The following is a 27,472-nucleotide window of genomic DNA, read 5'->3' on the forward strand; positions in this document are numbered from 1 at the left end:
CTCTGCAGCTGCTGCCCTGCCCACTGCAATCTACACACACACACACACACGCACGCACACACACACACACACACACACACACACACACACACACACACACACACACACACACACACACACACACACACATATGGGGGATGAAACAGGTCGCACAGCGAACGAACGATGCACTCACCGCATCACTGCTCCGCGTGCACACACATGCTCAACTCAACATGCAAAAACATGCACTCATAACACCACACATGTCTCCGCGTGCACACACTGCTCCGCGTGTACACACATGCTCAACTCAACATGCACTCATAACGCCACACATGTCTGTAATAAAAAAAAAATTACTGCAAGAACGCATCTGTGAGTATTCGGGGACAGGATATGGTCGATGACAGATTACTTAATTCAGGGACTATCTGGGATGCAGTGGAGGCTGCTGACCAAATTTTTAGGTGAAGCACAAATTATTATATTATATTATATATTAAATAATATTTTTTAAACATCCCCAACACTGCAACACCCCCATTCCTCCCAGGTGTCAGGCTCCTCATTCGCTTCCATTCATTTTGGGGACCATGTTTAAATATCATACTTGTCATACTGAAATATAAACAAACTATACTGCTGTGACGATTTCAATAACACAGACCATTCTGAGTCAATGGTATGCAAAACTGTACATTGGAATATCTAACATGTATTTACCACCTTCCTCTGCACGAGGCCACAGATGGGTTTTATGTAACACAAGTTTAAGTTTAAGTTTATTTGGATCCCCATTAGCCACAGCAGTGCTGGGGCTATTCTTCCTGGGGTCCATAACACATAAAATACAGTTACAGACGTATACACTCACAACATTTACATGTCATACAGACAATTAAAACAACAATAAAAACCCTTATACACTCATAACATTTACATGACATACAGACCATTAAAACAACAATAAAAACCCTTATACACTCACAACATTTACATGTCATACAGACAATTAAAACAACAGTAAAAACCCTAATCAAATTCATAATACAATATAAAAATACAAAATTATACAATATTTTAATAATATATCCCTATCAGACACATGCCTTTTCATCCATATATACCTATCTCTTTATCAGACACATACATTTTAATTTACGTACACACTATCTATTAGGGAATGTCAATTTCTTTGGTTGAAAATGTTGTTTTACCACGATTTTGAAACGGCATTTACTATTCTCCTGCTTAACATGTCTGGGAAGAGAGTTCCATTCCTGCATACCACGGAACATGACAGTTCGCTTCATTGCATTCGACCTCACTTTTGGAAGTGTAAAACCTCGTGCAGAAGCATGTCTGGTGGAATGGTTGTGTCTGTCAAGACTTATTGATAAATTGTTATATAAAATTGAGGGGATCTTTGTAACAAAAATATTCCTAGTGAATACAAGGAGTGAGCAGAGTAATTTATGTTTGACAAGTAACCAAGTTAAACAACTGTGCATCGCTGCAACATTAGTTCTGTACTCACAGCGAAGCGCTATACGTGCTGCTTTGTTTTGTACCATTTGTAATTTTTTCAGTTTACTCGTCGTTACATTCGACCATACTGCAGGACAATAGTCAAGATTTGACAAAACCAGAGCTTGAATGACCTGTTTGATAGAATTTAGTGGTAACAAATGAGCACATCTTTTAACAACAGAAATCCCTCTTCCCATTTTCACTACTATATTGTTTATATGGTGTGACCATGACAATTTACTGTCTAATGTTACCCCAAGGAGTTTAGTCTCCTGGACTTGATTAATTACCACATCACTTATCAAAAGTTTCAAGACTGGGTTCGTTCTTAGAGTATGGTTTGAACCGAAAATGATGCTACTTGTCTTTGATATGTTTAGAACTAGTTTGTTATTCTTTATCCATTCCATCACTGATTGCAACTCTGCCTTTAGGACCGTATTTAATTCATTGGCTGTTGAGGCTGATGTGTAAATCGTTGAATCATCCGCATACATAGAAATATAGGACTTATTTAGGACAAGAGGCATGTCATTTGTAAATATGGTGTAGAGCAAAGGCCCAAGGCAACTTCCTTGGGGTACTCCACACCTTACCGTTTTAACTTCTGAGTAACTCCCATTAAAAAAACTATTTGTTTCCGGTTTGCTAAATAAGTTTGCATCCAAGATAGTGCAGATGAGGAGAAACCGTAACATTCAAGTTTTTTAAGTAAGAATTTGTGATCTATGATGTCGAATGCTGCAGTAAAATCAAGCAAGACAGCTCCAACCATTTTCTTTTTATCTATCTCTTTCAGCCAATCATCCGTCATTTGGGTTAAAGCAGTCGCTGTTGAATGTCCTTCACGATATGCAAGTTGAAAATCAGTGGTCAGTGTGTTAAAAGAAAAGTAGCTTTTAATCTGTTCACTTACTATTCTTTCCATCAGTTTACTCAAAACTGGCAGTAAACTTATGGGACGACTATTAGATCCTGAGAATGGCAATTTCAAATTTTTTGGCAGTGGTATTACTTTGGCAGTTTTCCACTGTTGCGGATACAAACATTCACTAAAGGATTGATTTATAATATGACAGATAGCAGGGGCAATTAAATCAGGGACCAATTTCAGAAGTTTCCCGTCAAGACCGTCAACACCTGGTGGTTTGTTTTTAGTGGTACTTAACATATGTTCTACATTACTTATAGTCACGCTATCAAAATTAAATTGACAATTTTTATCTTTCATTATTTTATTCTTTATTAATAAATAAGATTTTTCATTATCTATTGTTTGCATATTATTCCTTAAATTATCTACTTTTCCAATAAAATAATTGTTAATATGATTAGCAATCTCAACTGGTTTGGTGAGGAATTTTCCTTCTGTTTCTAGAAAGGATGGGGTAGGTTTCTTATTCCTGCCCATTATTTCATTTAGAGTATTCCATAATAATTTACTGTCATTTTTTATATAATTAAACCTATTTTCATAATACAATTTCTTCTTCTTTTTATTACATTTTGTAACAACATTTCTTAATTTACAATATACCTCCCAGTCTGATTTATAACCTGATGTATTTGCTATTAATTTAGCTCGATTACGTTCTATCATATATTCTTTTAGTTCAGCATCCAACCATGGTGTTCTGACGCTTCTGACGGTAAACTTTCTCAATGGTGCATGTTTGTCAACAAGTGGCATAAAATGGTATCAAATTCCCATAGAGATTTTTCAGGATCTTTTTCCCTCAACACCTTTGACCAACATAGATTTTCAACATCCTTCACAAAGCTGTCTTGATTAAACATTTTATACGATCTTTTGTAAATAATTTTAGGTCCCAGTTTTGGCATTTTAGTCTTCCTCACAATAGCAATTAAGTTATGGTCGCTACAACCAACAGTTACAGATACCGCCTTGGAACATAGCTCTGCATTGTTAGTAAAAATGTGATCAATGCAGGTGGAGACCTGGTTACCATCCTTTTTCAAACATATCCTAGTTGGTTTGTTAATTACCTGTGATAGACCACATGCATTTGCTACAGTTAGAAGTCGTTTTTTCAATGGGCATTTCAATGAAAACCAATCGATGTTAAGGTCACCCATAAAATAAATCTCATTACTCAAATCACACACTTGGTCCAACATGTCACATATTTGTTCTAGATACACATTATTTGCACTAGGTGGTCTATAACAGCAACCGATCAACATAGGCTTCAAATGAGGCAAGTGTACTTGCAGCCATAATGTTTCAATTTCATTATTCATTAAATCTTCCCTAATCTTCACTGGAATAAGATTCTGAATATAAAAAGCAACCCCTCCCCCAAATGCATTCCTGTCCTTTCTAAAAATGTTGTATCCATCAATTTGCAATGCCCCATCCTCAAATGTAGAATCAAGGTGTGTTTCTGATATAGCTAAAATATGGAAATTGTCTGATAGTAAAATCTCTGATATCTCAGCTAGCTTGTTTCTTATGCTACATATATTTATATGTGCCATCTTTAACCCCTTTTTGGGTAGGTTAGTATTAATTATCATTGTATACTTTATTCATAATGTTGGTATGTGTGGCAAGGGCAACAACCATTCAACTGTCCCTCGGCTGCTTTGGGGTGCTACTTCGTGGTCGGATTATCAGTCTGTCATACCTCAGAAAGGCGATCTCTCCTCTCTCACGAGCAGCTCTCATCTTGGGCAACAGTTCTTTTCTTTTCAGACGGACAGCGTCTGTGTAGTCCTCGTTTATGTAAATGTTTGTCCCTTTGAGTTCTTTGGCTCTCTGAAGAACCGCTGATCTGTCCTTGTATTTTGAAAATGTCACCACAATGGGTCTTGGTCTCTCACGTCCCTCCCCAGGTTTCCCTGTTCGGTGCACCCTCTCCATCTCAATGTCCCTCTGTAGCTTGAGCTTGTCCACCATGACGCTCCTCACCTTCTCTTCCGTGTCTCCCCAGGTTTCTCCAGGCAACTCAGCTGGGACAATGAATGAATGAATGAATGAATGAATGAATGAATGAATGAATGAATGAATGAATGAATGAATGAATGAATGAATGAATGAATGAATGAATGAATGAATGAGAGAGAGAGACAGAGAGAGACCACGGCGGGTTTATATTAACACAACAGAACTGAATGAGAGAGAGAGACAGAGAGAGACCACGGCGGGTTTATATTAACACAACAGAACTGAATGAGAGAGAGAGAGAGAGAGAGAGAGAGAGAGAGAGAGAGAGAGAGAGAGAGAGAGAGAGAGAGAGAGAGAGAGAGAGAGAGAGAGAGAGAGAGAGAGAGAGAGAGAGAGAGAGAGTGTGTGTGAATGAATGAATGAATGAAAACTTTATTTAACAGATTGCAGAATGGGTACAATACAGTACGGCTCAATACACACAATTGTTAAGGGGATGCAGACCTGAGAAAGACGTTTGTCTTGTTTCCATCAGGGTCCCCCATTTTCAATTCATATAGACATTTATGACATACACAACATACATGACATTTATGGCATAGGGACATAATGGTATTTAGTACTGATACATGTGTGTGTGTGTGTGTGTGTGTGTGTGTGTGTGTGTGTGTGTGTGTGTGTGTGTGTGTCAGGGTTTCCGTTAGAATTTTTTTTTGCAGGTCCGAGTGTCCGGTAGATTGAAATCTACCGGACAAATGGGATAAATTCCGGTCAGAGTTTATATTGAGCTTAAAAACAATTGATAGGCCTATATAAAGAATGACATCATCAAGGCATTTATAATATTTTAACTTAAAACTATGCTACTTTTGCGTATATACAGTCATTAATATATTCCAAATAAAATAAGTCCCTCGAGACTGCGTGCTGCTGCCGACTTGAGGTGTCGGTGGGCAGTCTGCCCGACCTTAATAAACAGCAGTCTGTTATAATCACATTTTTATGAGCTAACGAATTCCGTTATATTGGACATTTGTATTAATTATATCAAGCGAAGAACTGAGAAATTTGGCAGAGAGACGGCAACATTATCGTGGGTTTGCGTGATGTATATCTCCACCTCCCAACGACTTGGTGCTGGTCATAATGTCCGGTGAAAACAACTCCCTCCAAGCACAACTTGACCACCCGAACCGTACCAAAACAGGCCAAAATTAAATAGCCCATGCGACGAACGATTCATTACATTCGTTTCATCGTTGCTCCACCAAGCAGCCGGTCCAACAATATCAGCGCGAGCCGGCCAGCCGCCTGCAGTTAGTTTGCAAGAAGCATCCAGCTGCAGACCCGCAGAGCAGTTTTCCAGGTCTGGGGACCGCACTGTGCCAGCAAAGCTGGTGGGTTCTGTGGGTCTGCAGCTGCATGCCTTCCGCAAATCCAGCAGCAAGCTCTCACTGACACAGCGTCGTCATTACCAGACCGGCTGCTTGGCGAAGCAACGACAACAAACGCAATGATTGTTTCGTTCATCGCATAGGCCACCCAACTCCAGCCCATCCAAATACAATTCAAATAATCAAACTGTGCCCAGAGGGAACTATTTTCACCGGACACTATGACCGGAGAGATTAAATTTGTCGGACTTCAACAGATTTTGCCGGCCAAATACCGGTAATTACCGGCTAACGGAAACGCTGGTGTGTGTGTGTGTGTGTGTGTGTGTGTGTGTGTGTGTGTGTGTGTGTGTGTGTGTGTGTGTGTGTGTGTGTGTGTGTGTGTGTAATAACAAGCATACTATAATCACAGGTGTATTATGGTGCAGTGCAGGGTCCATGTGTGTGGCTTGTGTCCAATAACAATAGTCCATGTATCTTTTGTGTGTGCGTGTGTTTAAGACTGTGGTCTTTGATAATGAGAATGTTATAGTTCTTCTTTCTACACATGAATGAATGAATGAATGAATGAATGAATGAATGAATGAATGAATGAATGAATGAATGAATGAATGAATGAATGAATGAATGAATGATTGAATGAATGAATGAATGAATGATGAATGAATGAAAACTGTATTTAACAGATTGCAGAATGGGTACAATACAGTACGGCTCAATACACACAATTGTTAAGGGGATGCAGAGCAGAGAAAGACTTTCGTCTTGTTTACATCAATTCAGTGCCACATACACACAGTCCTCATATCCCTCCTAGTCCTAGTTACACACAGTCATCATTATCCCTCCCATACAATACGCACAACATAACAGACTAACTCGTCTTGCTCAATACTTGTTTATGAGTTTTAAGAGACAGCACTGTAATCTCAACCAAAGCTCTACTAGTTAACAAAGATCTCCACCTTGCTATCTGAAACACTGACACCATTATCAACCTAATAATATCAACCTGATAATATTGAAACATTATCAATATAACGTTAGCTACCAACTTTAGCAGGGCTCCTAATAACACAAGATACATTTCACTATGAATTGAAAATGGTGGACCCTGATGTAAACAAGACGAAAGTCTTTATCTGGTCTGCATCTCCTTAATAATTAAGTGTATTGAGCTGTACTGTATATTGTACCCATTCTGCAATCTGTTAAATAAAGTTTTCATTCATTCATGCCTTTTGAAAAGTGACATGGTCGATGTAGGAGTTATGATGCGGTTTCAATTCGGTTACAGTAACGTTACACAAACTGACATTCTAAAGCCAAGAAGACACTTACCCATAAAGATGGTATCTCGATCGATCTCATCTATCGTTGAATAGTGCAGCTTCTCCATGTGACGAGTCCGACTCGAGCCGCGTGCATTAATCCCATGGGAAATGTAAACAATAGTGCATCGCGAGCCAGCTTGTTGCATCAAATTGATGTTTGGCTTTTGTCTCCCGAGTGAAGTTAAACTACTACACTTCGGCTGGTCCAGGCAAAGCACTGCAGGCTTTTGTTTTACAACAACTGAGATAAAAAATATATATATATATATCATCAAACAGCAGTCTTTTGTGATCTAATCGATCCTTCATTTGCGTGAGGATGTTGTCGAAATCCACTATTCTGTTGATGCGTGACACACGTTCCATTTTTGTTCAAGTTTCAAGTTTCTTTAATAGTTGTCATACAGAAGTACAGAATACTTTTATACAAAATGCTTCTTACTGTTACGCTCCAGAGACTGTGCAAGACAAGATAAGATAAGTATGAAATAAAATAACATAGTATAGTATTTAAATGGTGCAGTGCAGGGATTTTGGGATTTTGGGATTCTGACTCCCGACAGGTGGTCACTCAGACAGTCACCCAAGCGATTCACCCAAATAAAGTTTTCATTCATTCATTCATTTGCTGTCTCGTTATAACACAAACAGCTCACCATGAACCATGACAAGCTTAATTACGTTAGTTAGCATCCAAGCTAGCGTGATAACATTAGTAGTTATTATCATCCAAGCTAGAAACTGCTAGGCTGCCTGCTTATACCTGCAATAATGTTGTCATCCTCCTGGATAGATAGACTTGTTAAATCATAATATCCACAGGTGTGTTGAGCTGGTCCTCAGTAAATGTCCCGCCGCGAAAAATAAGTTGCTATTAAAGTGCTAAATGTTAGATACGAACGTGGCTGCTCTCAGTGCTCTGTTAATAAAATTTTCAATCAATCAATCAATCAATCAATCCTGCGAGGGGAGAAACAGCTGTGTAGCTACAGAGCTGCAGACGTAGGAGCTATACTCTGATTGGATTTTGAAGGTTGTCAATCATTCAACCTCCGTGTATTGGATGTCAAGGGCTGTCAATCAATCAATCCTCCATTCAATGGCAAGAGTTAAACTGCACAGACCGTGCTTACATTTACATTTACATTTAGTCATTTAGCTGACGCTTTTATCCAAAGCGACTTACAAGTTCTGTACGACAAGCCATCAGGAAGAGCACAACTCTATCAGCTGAGTAACAATGTTCTTACCCTGATGCAGTGTAAGTCTCTCAGTGAATGAGCTGTCCTTCCACAACAGAATGTAGTACAGAGTTTAGCTTAGATGACATTAATAGCCTATTTTGATTGGCTGTTATTTATTATTTATTTAACCCTGGTCAACCTGTGCAGAAATTCTGCACGAATAATTACTGCAGTGCAGTAATTCACTGGCATTTTTTTTACAGAGGAAAACATTTATAATAAAAAAAATTATAATAATAATTAAAAAAAAATATATATATATATATTTTTTTAATATATATATATATATATATTTTTTAATATATATATATATATATATATATATATATATATATATATATATATATATATATATATATATAGGTATATGTAAATTAATAATAATTATGAATTATGAGTGAATTTGTGTTTCACGTGTTGTCATAGAGAAACCTCCACTGCTGGGATGTCATCGCACCTTAAAATATACCTATATCTTTTTATTCACACTTTGGTAGATGATTAATAGATTCTTAAAAGATCCAGCTCCCTTCAAAGCTGTAAAGTAATGTGAATCTCTACCCACTTTCAAAACCACTCTCACTCAGTCTGTGTGGTTCTCCAGCTGCACAAAGGCAGAGCAAGAGGCTCTACAGAGGGTGGTGAAGGCGGCAGGCAGGATCGTCGGGACTCCTCTACCAAACAACACCTCCGTCTTCACCTCCCGCTGCCTCCACCGCTCCAAGTGTATCATCAAGGACCAGTCTCACCCAGCACATCACCTCTTTCAGCTCCTTCCCTCAGGGAGGAGGTACCGGTCCATACATGCAAAGAGTTCAAGACTTATGAACAGTTTTTTCCCCCAAGCAGTCAGACTGTTAAACGCTCATTGACTGTCCCCTCATGTGCACCATGCACTTACCTGGACGTGATAAACCACTATGTTACCGCTCATCATGCACTTTATTATTTAAAATATTCTGTTATATGTACAGTGTTATGTGTTTCATGTATGTATATATTGTACTACGGTCTGTCTGTGGGAGCTCCCCTCAAATTTCGTTGTATACTGTGCAATGACAATTCTATTCTATTCTATTTTATTCTATTCTAAAGAACACCTACGGGAGGCTGCAATTCGAAACTGGCCCCTGTAAATGTCCTAACCCAACCCCCTCCAATGTACAGTAAATGACTGTCACGTACGTGGGTTGTTCATTATCATTATTGCCATATATTTTAACACCATGTAACATCAGGGTAATATATTATTTGTGTTTTCTATGTGTGGTGTTGTGTCATCTCCTAATCGCCTGTTTCTGTTTCCGCAGATGCCACTCATCTCCCTGATTGGATTGGTTGCCCCTGATTGGTGCATCTTCAAGACAGGCAGTGGAGATGGGTGGTTAATAGATTGGGAGGTGACACACATCGGGGCGCCTCATTCTGTCATGTGCCAGTGACCAGAGTGGAGTGAGGTTGCCGTTGGTTGCCACTATTGTGTGGAGCTATTCTTATGTTTACTTGTCACTTTGTGTGACTTACCCTATTGTGTGGGAGTATCATATTGTTGGCCTTTGTGCCTAATTGCCACTGTTCCACTGGAACTATTTGTTCACTGTGTTGGCTTTAGTGCTGGGTGATATCCCAGTGCCAACCTGGTTGGCTGGTGTCTGAGGACACAGCCCATACTAGCCTTAATTATAGTATTTACTTGTCTGTTCTCCAACTACCTTTTTCCCTATTTGTTATATGTTTGCGGGATTACTTCCCCTCCTTTCTCATCATAGCCAAGTGAAGGTTTGAATTCCTTCCCCGAGAATAAATATAATTTAAGTGAAGGTTTGAATTCCTTCCCAGAGAATAAATATAATTTACTATTTGGATCAACGCCTTGTGTTTACTTTCTTACCTGCTCGGGACCTTGCTTAATGCACTACTGGAGGGGCTGGTTTTCACATACAGCCCGCTCCAGCTTATATTCTATATTGTCATTTGACATTGCTATGTGACATGGGGGCTCATTTCCGGTCTTTCATGTCCTTGTGACATGGGGGGCTCAATGCCGGTCTGCTGTGTACGTTTGACATAGGGGCTGATGGTGTCAGGTAAAGTGGCGTTGTTGTTTATTGGTATTTATGTATCCATGCCGTGTTTTTGTATAATAATTAACCATTCGTGTATGCTCTTAACCAGATCTCTTTTTTCTACCACATAGGTAACAGGGGGGTCGCCTGCCTGGCTAGGGGGTGGGGGGCACGAGTCGTGATTCCGGTGGAGCGCGCAATGAAATCGGTAAGCGACTGAAGATATGTGTAGCCCTCATCCCGTTAGGGGAGTAGTTTAGCTGGGATAGGCTAGAGTGACACAGGTGACCCTAGTTGAGTGGTTAGGAACATTTGTTATTGTTTTCATTGGTAGTAGATGTGGTCAGTTGGATTGTTTTGGTTAAGAGGTATGAATGCAGAATGTGTCTATTATTATTGCGCACGGTCATGGTTGGCTAAGTGAGGACGTTATATATTTTTTTGGTGTATCATAGTCACGCATAAGGACATATTATGGCTGCGTCTGCGTTTGTTTCGGAGGTATTTGTAGTGGATCCGTCAGAGGATCATTTGGACGGTTGCACTAAGGCGGAATTATGCCTTATTGCTAAACATTATAATATTTCTGTGCAAAGTTCCCAGTCCAAGGCTGATTTGAAGGCGGCTGTAATAACTGGGTTAGTGGAGCAACAGGTGTTCAGCACGGCTCGGGGAGTGGTAAGTCATAGTGACTCACTGTTAGTGGACCAGGAGGTTAAAAACACTGGCGATAAATCTCCCTTAGGTGATCTTGGCCCGGAGGGTGGTGCTGTTAGGGAAAATGGTAGTACTCCCAGAGTTGAGAGTGAGGGGGGTGGCGATTCAGATAAAGAATCGACGTCTTCTGGCCATAAGCGCTCTAGCCTGCGTTTTGCCCGTCTCCAGATGGAGGAGAGAGCGGTTTTGCGCAGGGAGGAGCGAGACAGGGAAGAGAGAGAGAGAGACAGAGAGGACAGAGCAGCTGTACGAGACAGAGAGGACAAAGCGGCTGTACGAGATAGAGAGGAGAGAGGGGAGGAGAGAGCCAGGCTGGAGAGAAAGGAGAAGGAGGAGAGGGACAGGCTGGAGAGAAAAGAAAAGGAGGAGAGGGACAGGCTGGAGAGAAAGGAGATGGAGGAGAGAGACAGGCTGCAGGAGAAGGAGGAGAAGGACAGGGAACTTCAACTCGCCATAGAGAGGCTGAGGTTGGAGGCTGGAGCTGGTAGTGGTAGTGCTACCTCCTCTCCAGCTGGGGTTTCCCCGGCTCACTTTAATATTGGCCAGCACGTTTCTCTGGTGCCCATGTTCCGAGAGTCAGAGGTAGAGGCTTATTTTTCTGCTTTTGAGCGGATTGCACAGGCTCTGCATTGGCCGGAGGATATGTGGGTGATTTTACTTCAGACCAGGCTCACTGGCAAAGCCAGTGCAGCGGTTGCGTCATTAACTATGGATGACAGTCAAAATTATGAGCGAGTGAAGAATGCTGTTTTACGTGTGTATGAGTTGGTTCCCGAAGCATATAGACAGTGTTTTCGCTCGCTCAGAAAATCCCCTTCTCAGACAAATACAGATTTCTCCCGTGAACAGAGGAATCTTTTTGAACGATGGTGCGCGGCGAGTACGGTGCAGGATCTTGCAGCCATGAGCGAGTTAGTACTCATGGAACAATTTAAACTCTGTATGCCCGAACGAACCGTGGTGTATCTGAATGAACAGAAAGTGTCTACTCTCCAAGACGCTGCTGTTTTGGCGGATGAATTGGCGTTGACGCACAAACATGCTTCTGTGCGTAACGATACTGTGTATGTTAAAAGCTGTGCGTTTCCCTCTCTGGAATTACCATTTCGGGGGAATGGCGAGCGTGCGTATTGGCCACGCTCGCCTCCGTCTGAAAAGAGACATTGTAATTATTGTAAGAAGCCAGGTCATTTGGTGGCGGACTGTTATGCATTTGTGCGCGATCGGCAAGATACTAAAAGGCCAGCTCAGAAACCAAAGGGGGTGGGGTTGATTAGCACTGTCTCACGCCCAGAGCAGGAGAAACCAAACAGTTGTTTTGAACCTTTTATATTTTCTGGTTTTGTGTCACTGTCGGGTAAAGTCTGTGACCAACGCGAGGTGAGGATCCTTCGTGATACAGGTGGTTCGCAGTCCTTTATTCTGGCGGATGTATTGCCGTTAAATGAGGAGTCGTCTTGTAAATCAAGTGATATTGTGCGCGGGATAGAAATGGGCTTTATACCCGCTCCGTTACATATGATACATGTGAGATCAGAACTAGTCACAGGTTGTTTTTCCGTGGCGGTTCGTTCATCTTTTCCGGTAGCCGGAATTGATTTTATCATGGGGAATGATATAGCTGGGGGGAAGGTAATTCCATTTCTGGAGATGGTGGACGCCCCAGTGTCTGAGTTTCTGTGCGATGCGTTGATTAAAAGTCACCCAAATGTTTTTCCTATCTGTGCTGTGACTAGGGCTCAGGAGAGACGAGAGCAGGCGGTGACGCTGCATGACTCTATCTGTGGCGAGGCTCTCGCTGAGGATAGGTGGCCGTCTAGTGGCGAGATGAAAAGGGGTGTGAGTAGCGTTCAGGGGAAACTGGTAAATCCCAAGTTTTCCGACATGCTGTTGCCTCTAACGCGTCAAGCGTTGATTGACGCTCAGAAAAATGATTCCTCCCTAACAAGTTGTTTTGCGGCAGTAGCCAGCACTACTGATAGTAGGAAACACACCTTCTTAATAGAGGAAGGGGTGTTGATGCGAACTTGGGTAGCTAGGCCAGGTGTGACAGGCTTAGAGTGTGGGGATGCCTGGAATGTAGTGCACCAGGTTGTATTACCAGTGGAGTGTAGATGTCACGTTTTGATGTTAGCTCATGAACATATTTGGTCTGGTCATTTGGGTATTTCAAAGACTTATGACAGAATACTGCAACATTTATTTTGGCCCGGTCTGAAGGCCGATGTGGTAAAAAATGTTAGTACTTGTAGTACATGTCAAATTGTGGGAAAGCCAAATCAGGGGGTTCCTTTAGCTCCCCTGCACCCCATTCCAGTGATGGGGGAACCTTTTGAACATGTGATCATTGACTGTGTTGGCCCCCTGCCTAAGACAAAGGCAGGTCACCAATACATGTTGACTATTATGTGTCTTGCCACCCGTTTCCCAGAGGCAATACCTCTGAGGAAGATTACTGCCCCAGCAATTACCAAGGCATTAAACAAGTTTTTCGCAACTTACGGTTTACCAAAAACCGTGCAAAGTGATCAAGGCTCGAATTTCATGTCTAAGACCTTTAATCAATCATTACAGGCTTTGGGTATCAGTCACACGGTGTCTAGCGCGTACCATCCTGAATCGCAGGGGGCGCTAGAGCGCTGGCACCAGACGCTGAAGGCGATGCTAAAGAAGTTCTGTGTTGATACAGGTTGTGGTTGGGACGAGGGTGTGCCATTTGTACTGTTTGCTATTCGGGATGCTAAACAGGAGTCATTGGGTTTAGCCCAGCAGAGTTAGTATTTGGTCACAGTGTGCGTGGTCCATTGAAACTGCTCAGAGAGAAGATGTTGTCTAGTTCTTCTCCTAAATCGACTGTGTTTGATTTTGTCTCCTGGTGCAAGGAGCGTCTCCGCTGTGCGTCCTCGCTGGCTAGGGAGGCCCTCGCCTCTGCCCAGGGGGAGATGAAGGTGAGGTTTGACAAGAGGGCGGTGGGGCGGCAGTTCGAGGCTGGCGATGAAGTGCTGGTTTTGCTGCCCATGCCTGGGTCAGCTCTCTCTGCCCGGTTTGCAGGGCCCTATAAGGTGGAGAGGAAAGTATCAGACACCAATTATGTTATATGTACGCCCGAGAGGCGCAGGAAGACACGGTTGTGTCATATTAACCTGTTGAAGAAGTATCTCACCTGTGCTGGTGAGAGTGAGCAGGAGGTGCAGTCTGGCAGCCCAGGAGCTGTTCCAGCTGTTTTGTTGACATGTGTTAATCCCCTGCCGGACGACGATTTGAAGGCGTTGTCCGAGGGTCAGCAGACGGGGCGTTCGACTAACTCGGAGTTCATGAGTGAGGTCACTGCCCATCTGTTGTATCTGCCCGAGTCACAGAGTGATGATGTACGTCAACTGTTGTTATCCTATCCTGTGTTGCTGTCTGATGTGCCTTCCAGAACGACCGTCCTGGAGCACGATATTGATGTGGGGGGTGCGACCCCCATTAAACAACACGCATATCGGTGTCCGGTGGCGAAGAGGGAGGTGATGAGGAAGGAGGCTGAGTATCTGATGGAAAATGGGATGGCTAAGGATAGCCGTAGTCCCTGGAGCTCGCCTTGCCTTTTAGCTCCTAAGGCTGATGGGTCTCCCCGGTTCTGCACTGATTACACGAAGGTGAACGCGGTGACGGTGCCTGACTTGTTCCCGTTGCCCAGAATGGATGACTGCATTGACAGTATTTGTCCCGCTGTATTTATTATGAAACTCGATCTCCTGAAGGGGTACTGGCAGGTTCCCCTGACAGAGCGAGCATCTGATATTTCGGCGTTCGTTACACCAGACCGTTTTTTGCAGTACACCGTTATGGCCTTCGGAATGAGGAACGCACTGGCCACGTTCCAACGTTTGATGCACATGGTGTTGGGGGGTGTGTCTAAGTGTAACGTCTATTTGGACGATGTGGTGGTGTACTCAGACACTTGGGGGGAGCACATTGCTAATTTACGGGTGGTTTTTGCACGTTTGGCGGAGGCTTCATTGACTCTGAACCTCGCCAAGTGTGAGTTTGGGAAAGCCACGGTTACGTACTCGGGGAAGCAGGTGGGTCATGGACAGGTCCGCCCGGTGGACGCTAAGGTGACAGCGATCCTGGCGTATCCGGCTCCTTCCACGAGGCGCGAGCTACGGCGTTTCCTTGGGATGGCAGGGTATTACCGGTGTTTTTGTAGGAATTTTTCTTTGGTGGTGGCTCCCCTCACTTCTTTGTGTAGTCCTATTGTACCTTTTGTGTGGTCCGAGGAGTGTCAGTGCGCCTTCAAGGCTGCTAAGTCTCTCCTATGCAGTGCTCCTGTTCTGGCAGCCCCTGACTTTGCGTTGCCCTTTCAGCTGGAGGTCGACGCGAGTGCTGCTGGGGCTGGAGCTGTGCTGTTGCAGGCGGGAGAGGGCGAGGTGCATCATCCGGTTTGCTACTTGAACTAATAGATTGGGAGGTGACACACATCGGGGCGCCTCATTCTGTCATGTGCCAGTGACCAGAGTGGAGTGAGGTTGCCGTTGGTTGCCACTATTGTGTGGAGCGATTCTTATGTTTACTTGTCACTTTGTGTGACTTACCCTATTGTGTGGGAGTATCATATTGTTGGCCTTTGTGCCTAATTGCCACTGTTCCACTGGAACTATTTGTTCACTGTGTTGGCTTTAGTGCTGGGTGATATCCCAGTGCCAACTTGGTTGGCTGGTGTCTGAGGACACAGCCCATGCTAGCCTTAATTATAGTATTTACTTGTCTGTTCTCCAACTACCTTTTTCCCTATTTGTTATATGTTTGTGGGATTACTTCCCCTCCTTTCTCATCATAGCCAAGTGAAGGTTTGAATTCCTTCCCCGAGAATAAATATAATTTAAGTGAAGGTTTGAATTCCTTCCCAGAGAATAAATATAATTTACTATATGGATCAACGCCTTGTGTTTACTTTCTTACCTGCTCGGGACCTTGCTTAATGCACTACTGGAGGGGCTGGTTTTCACATACAGCCCGCTCCAGCTTATATTCTATATTGTCATTTGACATTGCTATGTGACAATGACCAAGTATGGTTTCGTCAATATTCCAATCTACAGTTTTGCTTGTACAGTTGTACAGTTTCCCCCACCCACCCCTCCTACCCAACCCCCCCCCCCCCCCCACACCTACCCAACCTCCTCCAATGTACAGTTTCTACGTCAAATGTATATACTCTCTTTTCTAGACTCTTTTTGTATCACAAACAGTACTGTATTTGCAAATCTGGTATGTCATAAATGTATAGATGTAGCAGTACTGTCTACCTGTATGTCGTGTATGTCATATATGTTATGATGAATTGAAAATGGGGGACCCTGATGTAAACAAGACGAAAGTCTTTCTCTGGTCTGCATCCCCTTAACAATTGTATGTATTGAGCTGTACTGTATTGTACTCATTCTGCAATCTGTTAATAAAGTTTTCAATCAATCAATCAATCAATCAATCAATCAATCAATCAATCAATCAATAAATCAATCAATAAATCAATCAATCACTAGAAGTATAAATTTTTTTAACTGCAAGAACTCGATGGAGGGGGCAGATTTGATTGACATGTGGATGCTGTTCCAGAGGTCAGGGGCCGCGACAGCAAAAGCACGCCCCCCCCCCCCCCCCCCCCCCCCCCCCCCCTAGACTTGAGATTGGGCCTACGGTTGGTTAAGAGACCCTTGTCAGCCAATCTGAAAGCCCTGACATTGGTATAAGGGGTGAGGAGGTCTGCTAGGTAAGCAGGGGCCTTACCATTAAGGGCTTTGTAGACCAATAGGAGGACCTTGAAGTCTATTATATAGCGCACCGGGAGCCAGTGAAGGGAGGCAAGTACAGGGGTGATATGAGCTCTCTTCTGGTTACCTGTGAGCAGTCTAGCGGCAGCGTTTTGGGGTAGTTGTAGACGGGCTATGGTGGATTTATTAAGCCCCAGGTACAGGGAGTTACAGTAGGGCGGAGTCCACTTTACTTTCGATATGACCCTGGGTCAAACGCAACTTTACCTGGCTTCAAAATAGGAATGATGACGGCATGCTTCCACTCCTCTGGCAAGCAGCCTTCTGACCACACATTATTAAACACACAGTATTTCTAACTTTACAAAATCATCCAATTATTATTTTTTTTATCTACTTTTTCTCCCCATTTTCTATTTTTCTCCAATCCCAATTTCGTATTGTCCAATTCTACCCACAAAATCATCCAAATTCTTAAATAATTCATAAGATAACCCCTCTCGGAGTCCACTTATCCGAGGAGTTGACATGGACCACACACATTGACAGTGTAGTATTAGTAAAGAAGGCACGGCAGCGCCTCTATCCTTCAAACCCGCTCTCAAAGAGCACCTACGGGTGGCTGCAATTAGAAACTGGCCCCGGTAAATGTCCAATGTATAAATGTCAAATTATAATTTGATTAGGATATTTTTATTGATGCACTGAGTTGAAACAAGAAACGGCAAAAATGACACGTCCAAAATGATAGCCATTGGCCATTAATAGTCAATAGTGTACCCTTTCTGAGCCACAACTGACAACAACCTCTTAAGAGTAGTTCTTCACTAGGTTGGCAGTGCACTACGATGAGCTAGTCAAGATGAGAAGCATGTTCAGTCACAGACTCATACCCCCCGACACTCAACTAACCGCCTCTGTACTTTATACCAGCGGCCATAAGGCTCCACAACAGTGGGCAGGGACCGCTGCCAGACATTCAACTACTAGGAACTTCTATCACTTTCACCTAAACGGACAATGTTTAACATATGAAGTATATCACGGCATACCTTATGCATACTGCACCTTATGAGTATATAGTATACTATACTTACTCAATCAGAGCATATTTTTAGAATTTTTAGATTATATATATTAGATTAGATATTAGATATTAGATGATCAGATTATATATATATTGTAACTATATTTATTGTAAGGCAAATATAACTGAGTGTCTCTGTGGTCCCAGCGTTCACAGTTCAATCAGTCAGTGATGTGGGGGGAGGGGGGCTTGTTGAGGTTTGCTGGGGGGAGGGGTGGGTGGTTATGTTAGAAACTGTTTGGATTTCTGGCTTGACAGGTGAAGAGGGTTACATTTTTAACCAATATATATGACCATATATATTGAGTTCATTACTTACATTAAGACAAACTAAAAATGTATTACACATCTTTTGAAATTGTTTGTTTTCATGAGCATATTAATATGTAATAATTGTATAATCTAATTAACCTATAACCCATGTGTTAAAATAGGGCCTTTTTTCGTGTTATTATATTTGGGTAATTTTCTGTATTTTCCTCCCATCCCAATTTACACAGTCAATCATGTCTATTTTATTATCTATTTTATTTTATTATTTGTATTTTTGCACAATCAAGGCGGGCATGGCCACCTTCATTGCACTACATGTCTCGGTTCAAATAACAAACTCAGCAAGACCGATGGCTTCTCAGTTACAGTGGGTGACAATATTGTCACAAGGAAAGATGAAATTACCTACCTGGGTTCCATCCTAGAGGCTAATCTTTCCTGTGACAAAATGGCATCCAATGTAATAAAAAAAGTCAACCAACGAACTAGATTCTTGTACCGGATCTCCTCTCTGGTAAACAAGAATACCCTGAAGACTCTGGCAGGAGCACTCATTCAAGGGTACTACGACTATGCTTGCACCTCATGGTACCAAAGCACCTCAAAGGCGCTAAAAACAAAATTACAAACATCTCAAAACAAACTGGTCAGACTACTGCTTGACCTTACTCCTAGAACCCACCTCACCCCTGCCCACTTTGACAACCTAGGATGGCTTAGAGTAGACGACAGAGTACAGCAACTTGCAATGGGCCTGGTCTACAAGATACACTACACGACTAAGGTACCCATGTACATGTCAAAATACTTCCCAAAGGTCAGTGAATACCACGATCACAACACCAGAGGGAGCTCCACAAATCATGTAAAACCCAGATTCGGCTCAAACAAGGGACTAAACACGTTTCGCAATTATGCCACATCAATGTGGAACGCCCTACCCAAAGCTATAAAGGAATGTGAATCACTACCCACTTTCAAAACCACTCTCAAAGAACACCTACGGGAGACTGCAATTCGAAACTTCAATTCGAAACTGGAGAGGGGGAGGGGAAGGACCTTGTGGAAGACAAGTTGAAGTTCCAAATCTCATTGATTGTTTGATGACTCACAAACTACTAGGCAAGGTAAGTTAAATTAAGCTTTATAACTAACGTTTGGTTTATTAACTTATTAGTTAGCTAGCTAATGTTATTATTGTGTAACATTAAAAGCAATATAGCCATTAAATTATAAACCGTTCATTCCTTAGTGGGCAAACAGTTAACTCGACAAGCTAAAGGTGAAGATGATCAGTGTATTTAATGGAAGTGAGCTTGTCCACACGTAAGCGTTTCCACGTTGGTTCCGTCATTCACAATATTTCTAGATTGGATAAATATGGCTACAATGTAATCACTGGACACTTAATTCCACTTGGTCTCGGTGTATCTGCTGACGGTAGGTTCTATTTTGAAATATAGCTCCCGTTTTCCCATTTCACTATTTTCTGCTAAATATAACTTAAGACTTCTTACATTTTAATGCGTAACGTTCATTGTATTACATTGATAGTGAGCAACGTTTTCTTGTCTAGAATTGTTTGGGGGCCATATAATTTGAAGTGATAGAACGGGCACTTGCATTAAAATCTACATCATTGAATTGTAATTTGGCTGCTGGTGCAACTTAAAAATTAATGCCATAGAATGTTTGATAATATTGTGGAAATCAGTGTCTGTTCATTAGACTCAGACCATGGCAAAGAAATAATTTTGATGAACAGTCCAGTGGCAGTTGTATTGGACATCCCAAGGGTCAACACTACACAGATAAAGCAAATGTTCATTCCATCATAACACAACATCAGAACAACCAGTGTAAACAAAAATTCTGCGATATAACAACACTACACAATTCTATGGAAGCCATCTTAAATGTATCAACGCATATTACTGTGATACACCAAGAAGCGTCCTTTTCCATTCAGATAAAATGTTGTGCTTGAGACGTTCTCTCAACTAATTTTCTTATATATTCTTCCCTCAGAGAAGCCATGTTCAAAACGGAATAATAACAGCAGCACCATGAGGAAACCTGATGTTCCTTTGAGAACAGACCACCCACTTATGGGCATTCGCACAAAAAAGGATTTCATAAAGACAAACGTCATTGAAAATGCAGTGGCAAGGAGGCCGCAGCCGACCTACGCTGACACCAAAATGGGACACAAGCAGCCACTTGAAAATTCAGGCCTCGTCCCGAAGTACATAAAGAGAAAGGTGAGGCTCTATAGGACCCTGATTAAGAGCGGTAGGGATGTCTGCCTATAAACCTTGAATCACACAAGATCACAAAGGCATTTCACACTGCCTTTTTCGCCATACATGTCAGTCTAGATAGCATTTTCTTCTCCTTAGTGGTGAAATAAACTATTTATGTCATATCGTTCCATGGATCTGAGTATAGGCTATGCATGCTTGTTACAATAGAGTAACTAGATATTCTAATGAGTGTCCTCTGTCTCCTTAGTGTTCTCCTAGATATTCATGATGGGAGCAGACATACAGGATGATGCTGTAGGAATGTGGTAATAATAGTGAAAACGGAGACTTGTTCCAATGCAAAAATACTATTTTAATACGCACTCTACTGTCGCACAACAACACTGCCATCCATCTTTCATTCGTCTCACTTTAACTACGTCATCCCCCGCTAAGGATCACGGGAGATGTAGTAAACACCACATAAGGCTAGGATGCCGTGAATTATGTCCCAGTAGCCACTACACACATCCCCCCAGAATTCACAAGAACTGGCCCCAAAAAACGTCCAGGGGCTCTGACGACCCGCCCAAAACGACTCCGGTACCCCTGGGCAGGCACAGGAAACCGAGGCAGTGGTAAAGCAGTAGGCTGACCCTGAACAGGCCTTGGACGGCAGGTCCGGGGGTCCGCCGTAGCTAGAGTAGGCGTCGGGACTGCCCTACCAGGGGGCCGACCGCGGCGGGCGGTTGGGCCAACTCAATGGGGCGGTCCAAATCCAGTTGAGCAGGCTTCAGGCGATCCACGAGATCCGTTCTTCCCTCCCCCCCATGTCAACGACGAATGTCTTATCGCCTGCCTTCACAACCCGGTAAGGACCATCGTAGGGTGGCTGTAGGGGGCCTCGATGGGCGTCGCAGCGGATAAACACATACCCCGCTGCTTGCAGATCAGGCGGGACACGCACCTTTGGAACGCCGTGGCACGAGGTGGGGATGGGCAAGAAAGCCTTGGCCTTGTCCAGCAGAGCATCCCGCTGTTCCAGTGCTGACCAGGAGGCCGTAACACAGGGAAGAAAATCCCCTTGGACACGGAGGGGTTGGCCGTATACCAGCTCAGCTGAAGATGAAAGAAGGTCCTCCTTAGGTGCAGTACGGAGCCCCAGCATCACCCAAGGAAGTCTGTCGACCCAGGTGTCGCCTCGGAGATCGGCCTTGAGAGCAGCTTTCATCGACCGGTGAAAACGTTCACACAGGCCATTGGCCTGTGGATGGTAAGCCGTAGTGCGGTGGAGGGAGACACCCAACTGCTGGGTAATGGAAGTCCATAACGCGGAAGTGAATTGGGCCCCTCGGTCAGAGGAAAGATCAGAGGGAACACCGAACCGGGCGACCCAGGTACCGATGAATGCGCAAGCCACGTCAGCTGTAGTAGTCGCAGTGAGTGGGACAGCCTCCGGCCAACGGGTGGTCCTGTCCACCATCGTCAGAAGGTGAGTGTACCCCCTGGAGGGAGGAAGGGGTCCCACCAGATCCACGTTGATGTGGTCAAAACGCCTCTCAGGCACATCAAACCGCTCCAACGGGGCTTTAACATGTCGATGGACCTTTGCGCGTTGGCATCCCAGGTGGCCAGCATACTCGGCCCAATTCCGGCTACCGGTCGGCACACTCGGCATATGTCCGGCACGGCACGCCAACGATGAGCCGGATCTGGCGCGGTAATGGTTGCCGGGGCAGAGCCGACTCGCGCTCGCCAAAGATAAACCGGCTCTGGCCCGGCAATGGTTGCCGGGGCAGAGCCGACTCGGGCTCGCCAAAGATAAACCGGCTCTGGCCCGGCAATGGTTGCCGGGGCGGAGCCGACTCGGGCTCGCCAAAGATAAACCGGCTCTGGCACGGCAATGGTTGCCGGGGCAGAGCCGACTCGGGCTCGCCAAAGATTAACCGGCTCTGGCCCAGCTCGGCTTGCCGTGCCAGAGCCGACTCGGGCTCGTCAAAGATAAACCGGCTCTGGCACGGCAATGGTTGCCGAAGCAGAGCCGACTCGGGCTCGCCAAAGATAAACCGGCTCTGGCCCGGCTCGGCTTGCCGTGCCAGAGCCGACTCGGGCTCGCCAAAGATAAACCGACTCTGGCACGGCAATGGTTGCCGGGGCAGAGCCGACTCGGGCTCGCCAAAGATAAACCGGCTCTGGCTCGGCAATGGTTTGCGGCGTCGTTTTTTGCGCTAGCCTCTTGTTAGCCAGCATTAGCCTTAATAGCTTTGAGCTAAGGATCTTTGCCGATGCATAAAGTATTGTTTATAGTGCATTTCTTGCCACCTTATAGCATTTGTACATTTGTATGACCGTCTATAATGCTCCCGTTTTCACTATAAAATCATATTTCTAAATGACAGGAAGTTGATAAACTGGCCGGAATAGCTTTGAGCTAACGGATCTTTGCCGATGCATTCCATTCTAAACGTAACGTTAGTTGTTCAAAACATTACCCGTCTATATAATTTGTTCCTCAACGTTATATAGACGGTCATGTTTTGTAAACTAACGTTATGTTTAGAATGGAATGAATACATGGGTCGGGAAAGATAGTTAGCTCAAAGCTAATCCGGAAGGACAGCTAACAGTAGCTACTGTCTAACTGTGATGCATTTTCTGTTTGCAGTCCAATGTTCACCAAAACACACACCCACACACTTATAATTTGTTCCTCAACGTTATATAGACAGGTCATGTTTTGTAAACTAACGTTATGTTTAGAATGGAATGAATACATGGGTCGGGAAAGATAGTTAGCTCAAAGCTAATCTGGAAGGACAGCTAACAGTAGCTACTGTCTAACTGTGATGCATTTTCTGTTTGCAGTCCAATGTTCACCAAAACACACACCCACACACTTATAATTTGTTCCTCAACGTTATATAGACAGGTCATGTTTTGTAAACTAACGTTATGTTTAGAATGGAATGAATACATGGGTCGGGAAAGATAGTTAGCTCAAAGCTAATCCGGAAGGACAGCTAACAGTAGCTACTGTCTAACTGTGATGCATTTTCTGTTTGCAGTCCAATGTTCACCAAAACACACACCCACACACTTATAATTTGTTCCTCAACGTTATATAGACAGGTCATGTTTTGTAAACTAACGTTATGTTTAGAATGGAATGAATACATGGGTCGGGAAAGATAGTTAGCTCAAAGCTAATCCGGAAGGACAGCTAACAGTAGCTACTGTCTAACTGTGATGCATTTTCTGTTTGCAGTCCAATGTTCACCAAAACACACACCCACACACTTATAATTTGTTCCTCAACGTTATATAGACAGGCCATGTTTTGTAAACTAACGTTATGTTTAGAATGGAATGAATACATGGGTCGGGAAAGATAGTTAGCTCAAAGCTAATCTGGAAGGACAGCTAACAGTAGCTACTGTCTAACTGTGATGCATTTTCTGTTTGCAGTCCAATGTTCACCAAAACACACACCCACACACTTATAATTTGTTCCTCAACGTTATATAGACAGGTCATGTTTTGTAAACTAACGTTATGTTTAGAATGGAATGAATACATGGGTCGGGAAAGATAGTTAGCTCAAAGCTAATCCGGCCTGTTTAACCACTAGCTTCTGTTAGCTAATGCTGGCTGAGCAAGGAAACTAACAGTAAACGTTTTTACATGAAATACAGCCCAAAAACCCTGCTGACAAACGTTTGCTTATTAAATACATTCTATACTATAATAATACAAACGTTTCATTGCCTCTCTGTGACGACAAAGTTGTTTAAATAAGGGGAGAAAAGTAGCTAAAACCAATGTATTTGGATGGGACAGGAAGTGCTATTGGCAACCGGAAGTCAGCCGGAAGTCCCTATATTCAGGTTGTGCAAGTGGAGAATTATTTTAATGGCAACAAATAAATAATAATAATAAAATTAATAAATAAAATGTTAGAGGAGTGGAGGGGGGGGGGGGCAGAGCGAGGTGGGTGTTAGAGGAGTGGAGGGGGGGCAGAGCCTCATAACATTAGCTGCACTCATAGGAGCCTGCATGTTGATGTAGCCTCATAAAGCTAACATTATAGCTGCACTCATAGGATGTTGATGTAGCCTCATAAAGCTAACATGCTGCACTCATAGGAGCGTGTTGATGTAGCCTCATAAAGCTAACAAGAGTATATGTAATACTGTGGTTATGGCCTCTATAGTTAGCAGCTCCCCAAGCTAACACAACATGGACCGCAGCTCCCCAAGCTAACACAACACAGACTGCAGCTCCCCAATCTAACACAACGCAGACTGCAGCTCCCCAAGCTAACACAAGCTAACACAACATGGACCGCAGCTCCCCAAGCTAACACAAGCTAACACAACACAGACTGCAGCTCCCCAAGCTAACACAAGTTAACACAACATGGACCGCAGCTCCCCAAGCTAACACAACATGGACCGCAGCTCCCCAAGCTAACACAAGCTAACACAACACAGACTGCAGCTCCCCAAGCTAACACAAGCTAACACAACATGGACCGCAGCTCCCCAAGCTAACAGAAGCTAACACAACACAGACTGCAGCTCCCCAAGCTAACACAAGCTAACACAACACAGACTGCAGCTCCCCAAGCTAACACAAGCTAACACAACATGGACTGCAGCTCCCCAAGCTAACACAAGCTAACACAACACAGACTGCAGCTCCCCAAGCTAACACAAGCTAACACAACACAGACTGCAGCTCCCCAAGCTAACACAAGCTAACACAACACAGACTGCAGCTCCCCAAGCTAACACAAGCTAACACAACATGGACTGCAGCGCCCCAAGCTAACACAAGCTAACACAACACAGACTGCAGCTCCCCAAGCTAACACAAGCTAACACAACACAGACTGCAGCTCCCCAAGCTAACACAAGCTAACACAACATGGACTGCAGCTCCCCAAGCTAACAGAAGCTAACACAACACAGACTGCAGCTCCCCAAGCTAACAGAAGCTAACACAACACAGACTGCAGCTCCCCAAGCTAACACAAGCTAACACAACACAGACTGCAGCTCCCCAAGCTAACACAAGCTAACACAACATGGACTGCAGCTCCCCAAGCTAACACAAGCTAACACAACACAGACTGCAGCTCCCCAAGCTAACACAAGCTAACACAACATGGACTGCAGCTCCCCAAGCTAACACAAGCTAACACAACACAGACTGCAGCTCCCCAAGCTAACACAAGCTAACACAACACAGACTGCAGCTCCCCAAGCTAACACAAGCTAACACAACACAGACTGCAGCTCCCCAAGCTAACACAAGCTAACACAACACAGGTCATTTGGACATTCTTTCGATGCCATTATGAATGACTAGCAATCTGTCGGAGTCGATGAGAGCTTTCATTTATGTCATTTAGTCATTTATTCAAAATGCCATTCCAGAATCCGTTCCTATGAGACAGTTTTAGTTCAATTCTGCACTAATGCCAACTGTTTAACATGAGTATGCAACAAGCTCATACTGGCTGCATATCTGTTCTACTGTCTATCTAGAAGCTCATACTGGCTGCATATCTCTTCTACTGTCTTATCTAGAAGCTCATACTGGCTGCATATCTCTTCTACTGTCTTATCTAGAAGCTCATACTGGCTGCATATCTCTTCTACTGTCTTATCTAGAAGCTCATCTGGCTGCATATCTCTTCTACTGTCTTATCTAGAAGCTCATACTGGCTGCATATCTCTTCTACTGTCTTATCTAGAAGCTCATCTGGCTGCATATCTCTTCTACTGTCTTATCTAGAAGCTCATACTGGCTGCATATCTGTTCTACTGTATCTAGAAGCTCATACTGGCTGCATATCTGTTCTACTGTCTCTAGAAGATCATACTGGCTGCATATCTGTTCTACTGTATCTAGAAGCTCATACTGGCTGCATATCTGTTCTACTGTCTCTAGAAGATCATACTGGCTGCATATCTGTTCTACTGTCTTATCTATAAGCTCATACTGGCTGCATATCTCTTCTACTGTCTTATCTAGAAGCTCATACTGGCTGCATATCTCTTCTACTGTCTTATCTAGAAGCTCATACTGGCTGCATATCTGTTCTACTGTATCTAGAAGCTCATACTGGCTGCATATCTGTTCTACTGTATCTAGAAGCTCATACTGGCTGCATATCTCTTCTACTGTCTTATCTAGAAGCTCATACTGGCTGCATATCTCTTCTACTGTCTGTCTAGAAGCTCATACTGGCTGCATATCCTTTCTACTGTATCTAGAAGCTCATTGGTTTGTAAATTGACTAGATTTTCTAGAGATTTTAGTTTTTAATAGTATGTTTTGTAATCTGTATCTGTCGTTACCAGTTAGTCGTGTTACTTTGCTCGTATTCACTGTTCTGGTGGTTATAGTTGTACGCCTGGATCTGGTGTTCTTTGACCGTGTCCTATATGCCCTGTAAATAATATGTACAGATACCGAGATGTCACAAATATGTTACCTGTTACCTGTTTATTGCACAATGTTGTTTTTTTATTGGATTCTATTATATGTTGTACCACGTATTGCACATCGTTGCGGGCAAGACCACCCGCATTTCATTGTATACTTGTATGCCGTGACAATTAAAACTCTTGACTTGACTTGACTTGACTTGACTTGACCCTGCTACACTTCATCTCAAAACAAACTGGTCAGACTACATGCTTGACCTTACTCCTAGAACCCACCTCGCCCCTGCCCACGTGACAACGGCTTAGAGTAGACGACAGAGTGCAGCAACTTGCAATGGGCCTGTCTACAAGATACACTATACACGATCAAGGTACCCATATATGTGTACATATCAAAATACTTCCCAAAGGTCAGTGAATACCACGACCACAACACCATAGAGGGAGCTCCACAAATCATGTTAAACCCAGATTCGGCTC

The 27,472-nt window shown here is 43.4% G+C and overlaps 1 protein-coding gene across 1 annotated transcript in view; it reads right to left on the bottom strand.

Annotated features, from left to right (window-relative positions):
- Positions 1 to 27,472, bottom strand: part of LOC311228155 (carboxypeptidase O-like) — a gene marked incomplete at both ends in the record, with an annotated part of 117,508 nt that overhangs the window by 2,779 nt on the left and 87,257 nt on the right. Inside the window, one exon of the mRNA XM_084314068.1 lies at positions 1 to 30. This exon is cut by the window's left edge and continues 55 nt beyond it. Within this exon, the coding sequence (XP_084170194.1) occupies positions 1 to 30 (30 nt within the window). The remainder of the gene's footprint in view (positions 31 to 27,472) is intronic.

The sequence above is a fragment of the Notolepis coatsorum genome (genome assembly GCF_963971535.1).
Source record: "Notolepis coatsorum genome assembly, chromosome: 5".
NCBI lineage: Eukaryota > Metazoa > Chordata > Actinopteri > Aulopiformes > Paralepididae > Notolepis > Notolepis coatsorum.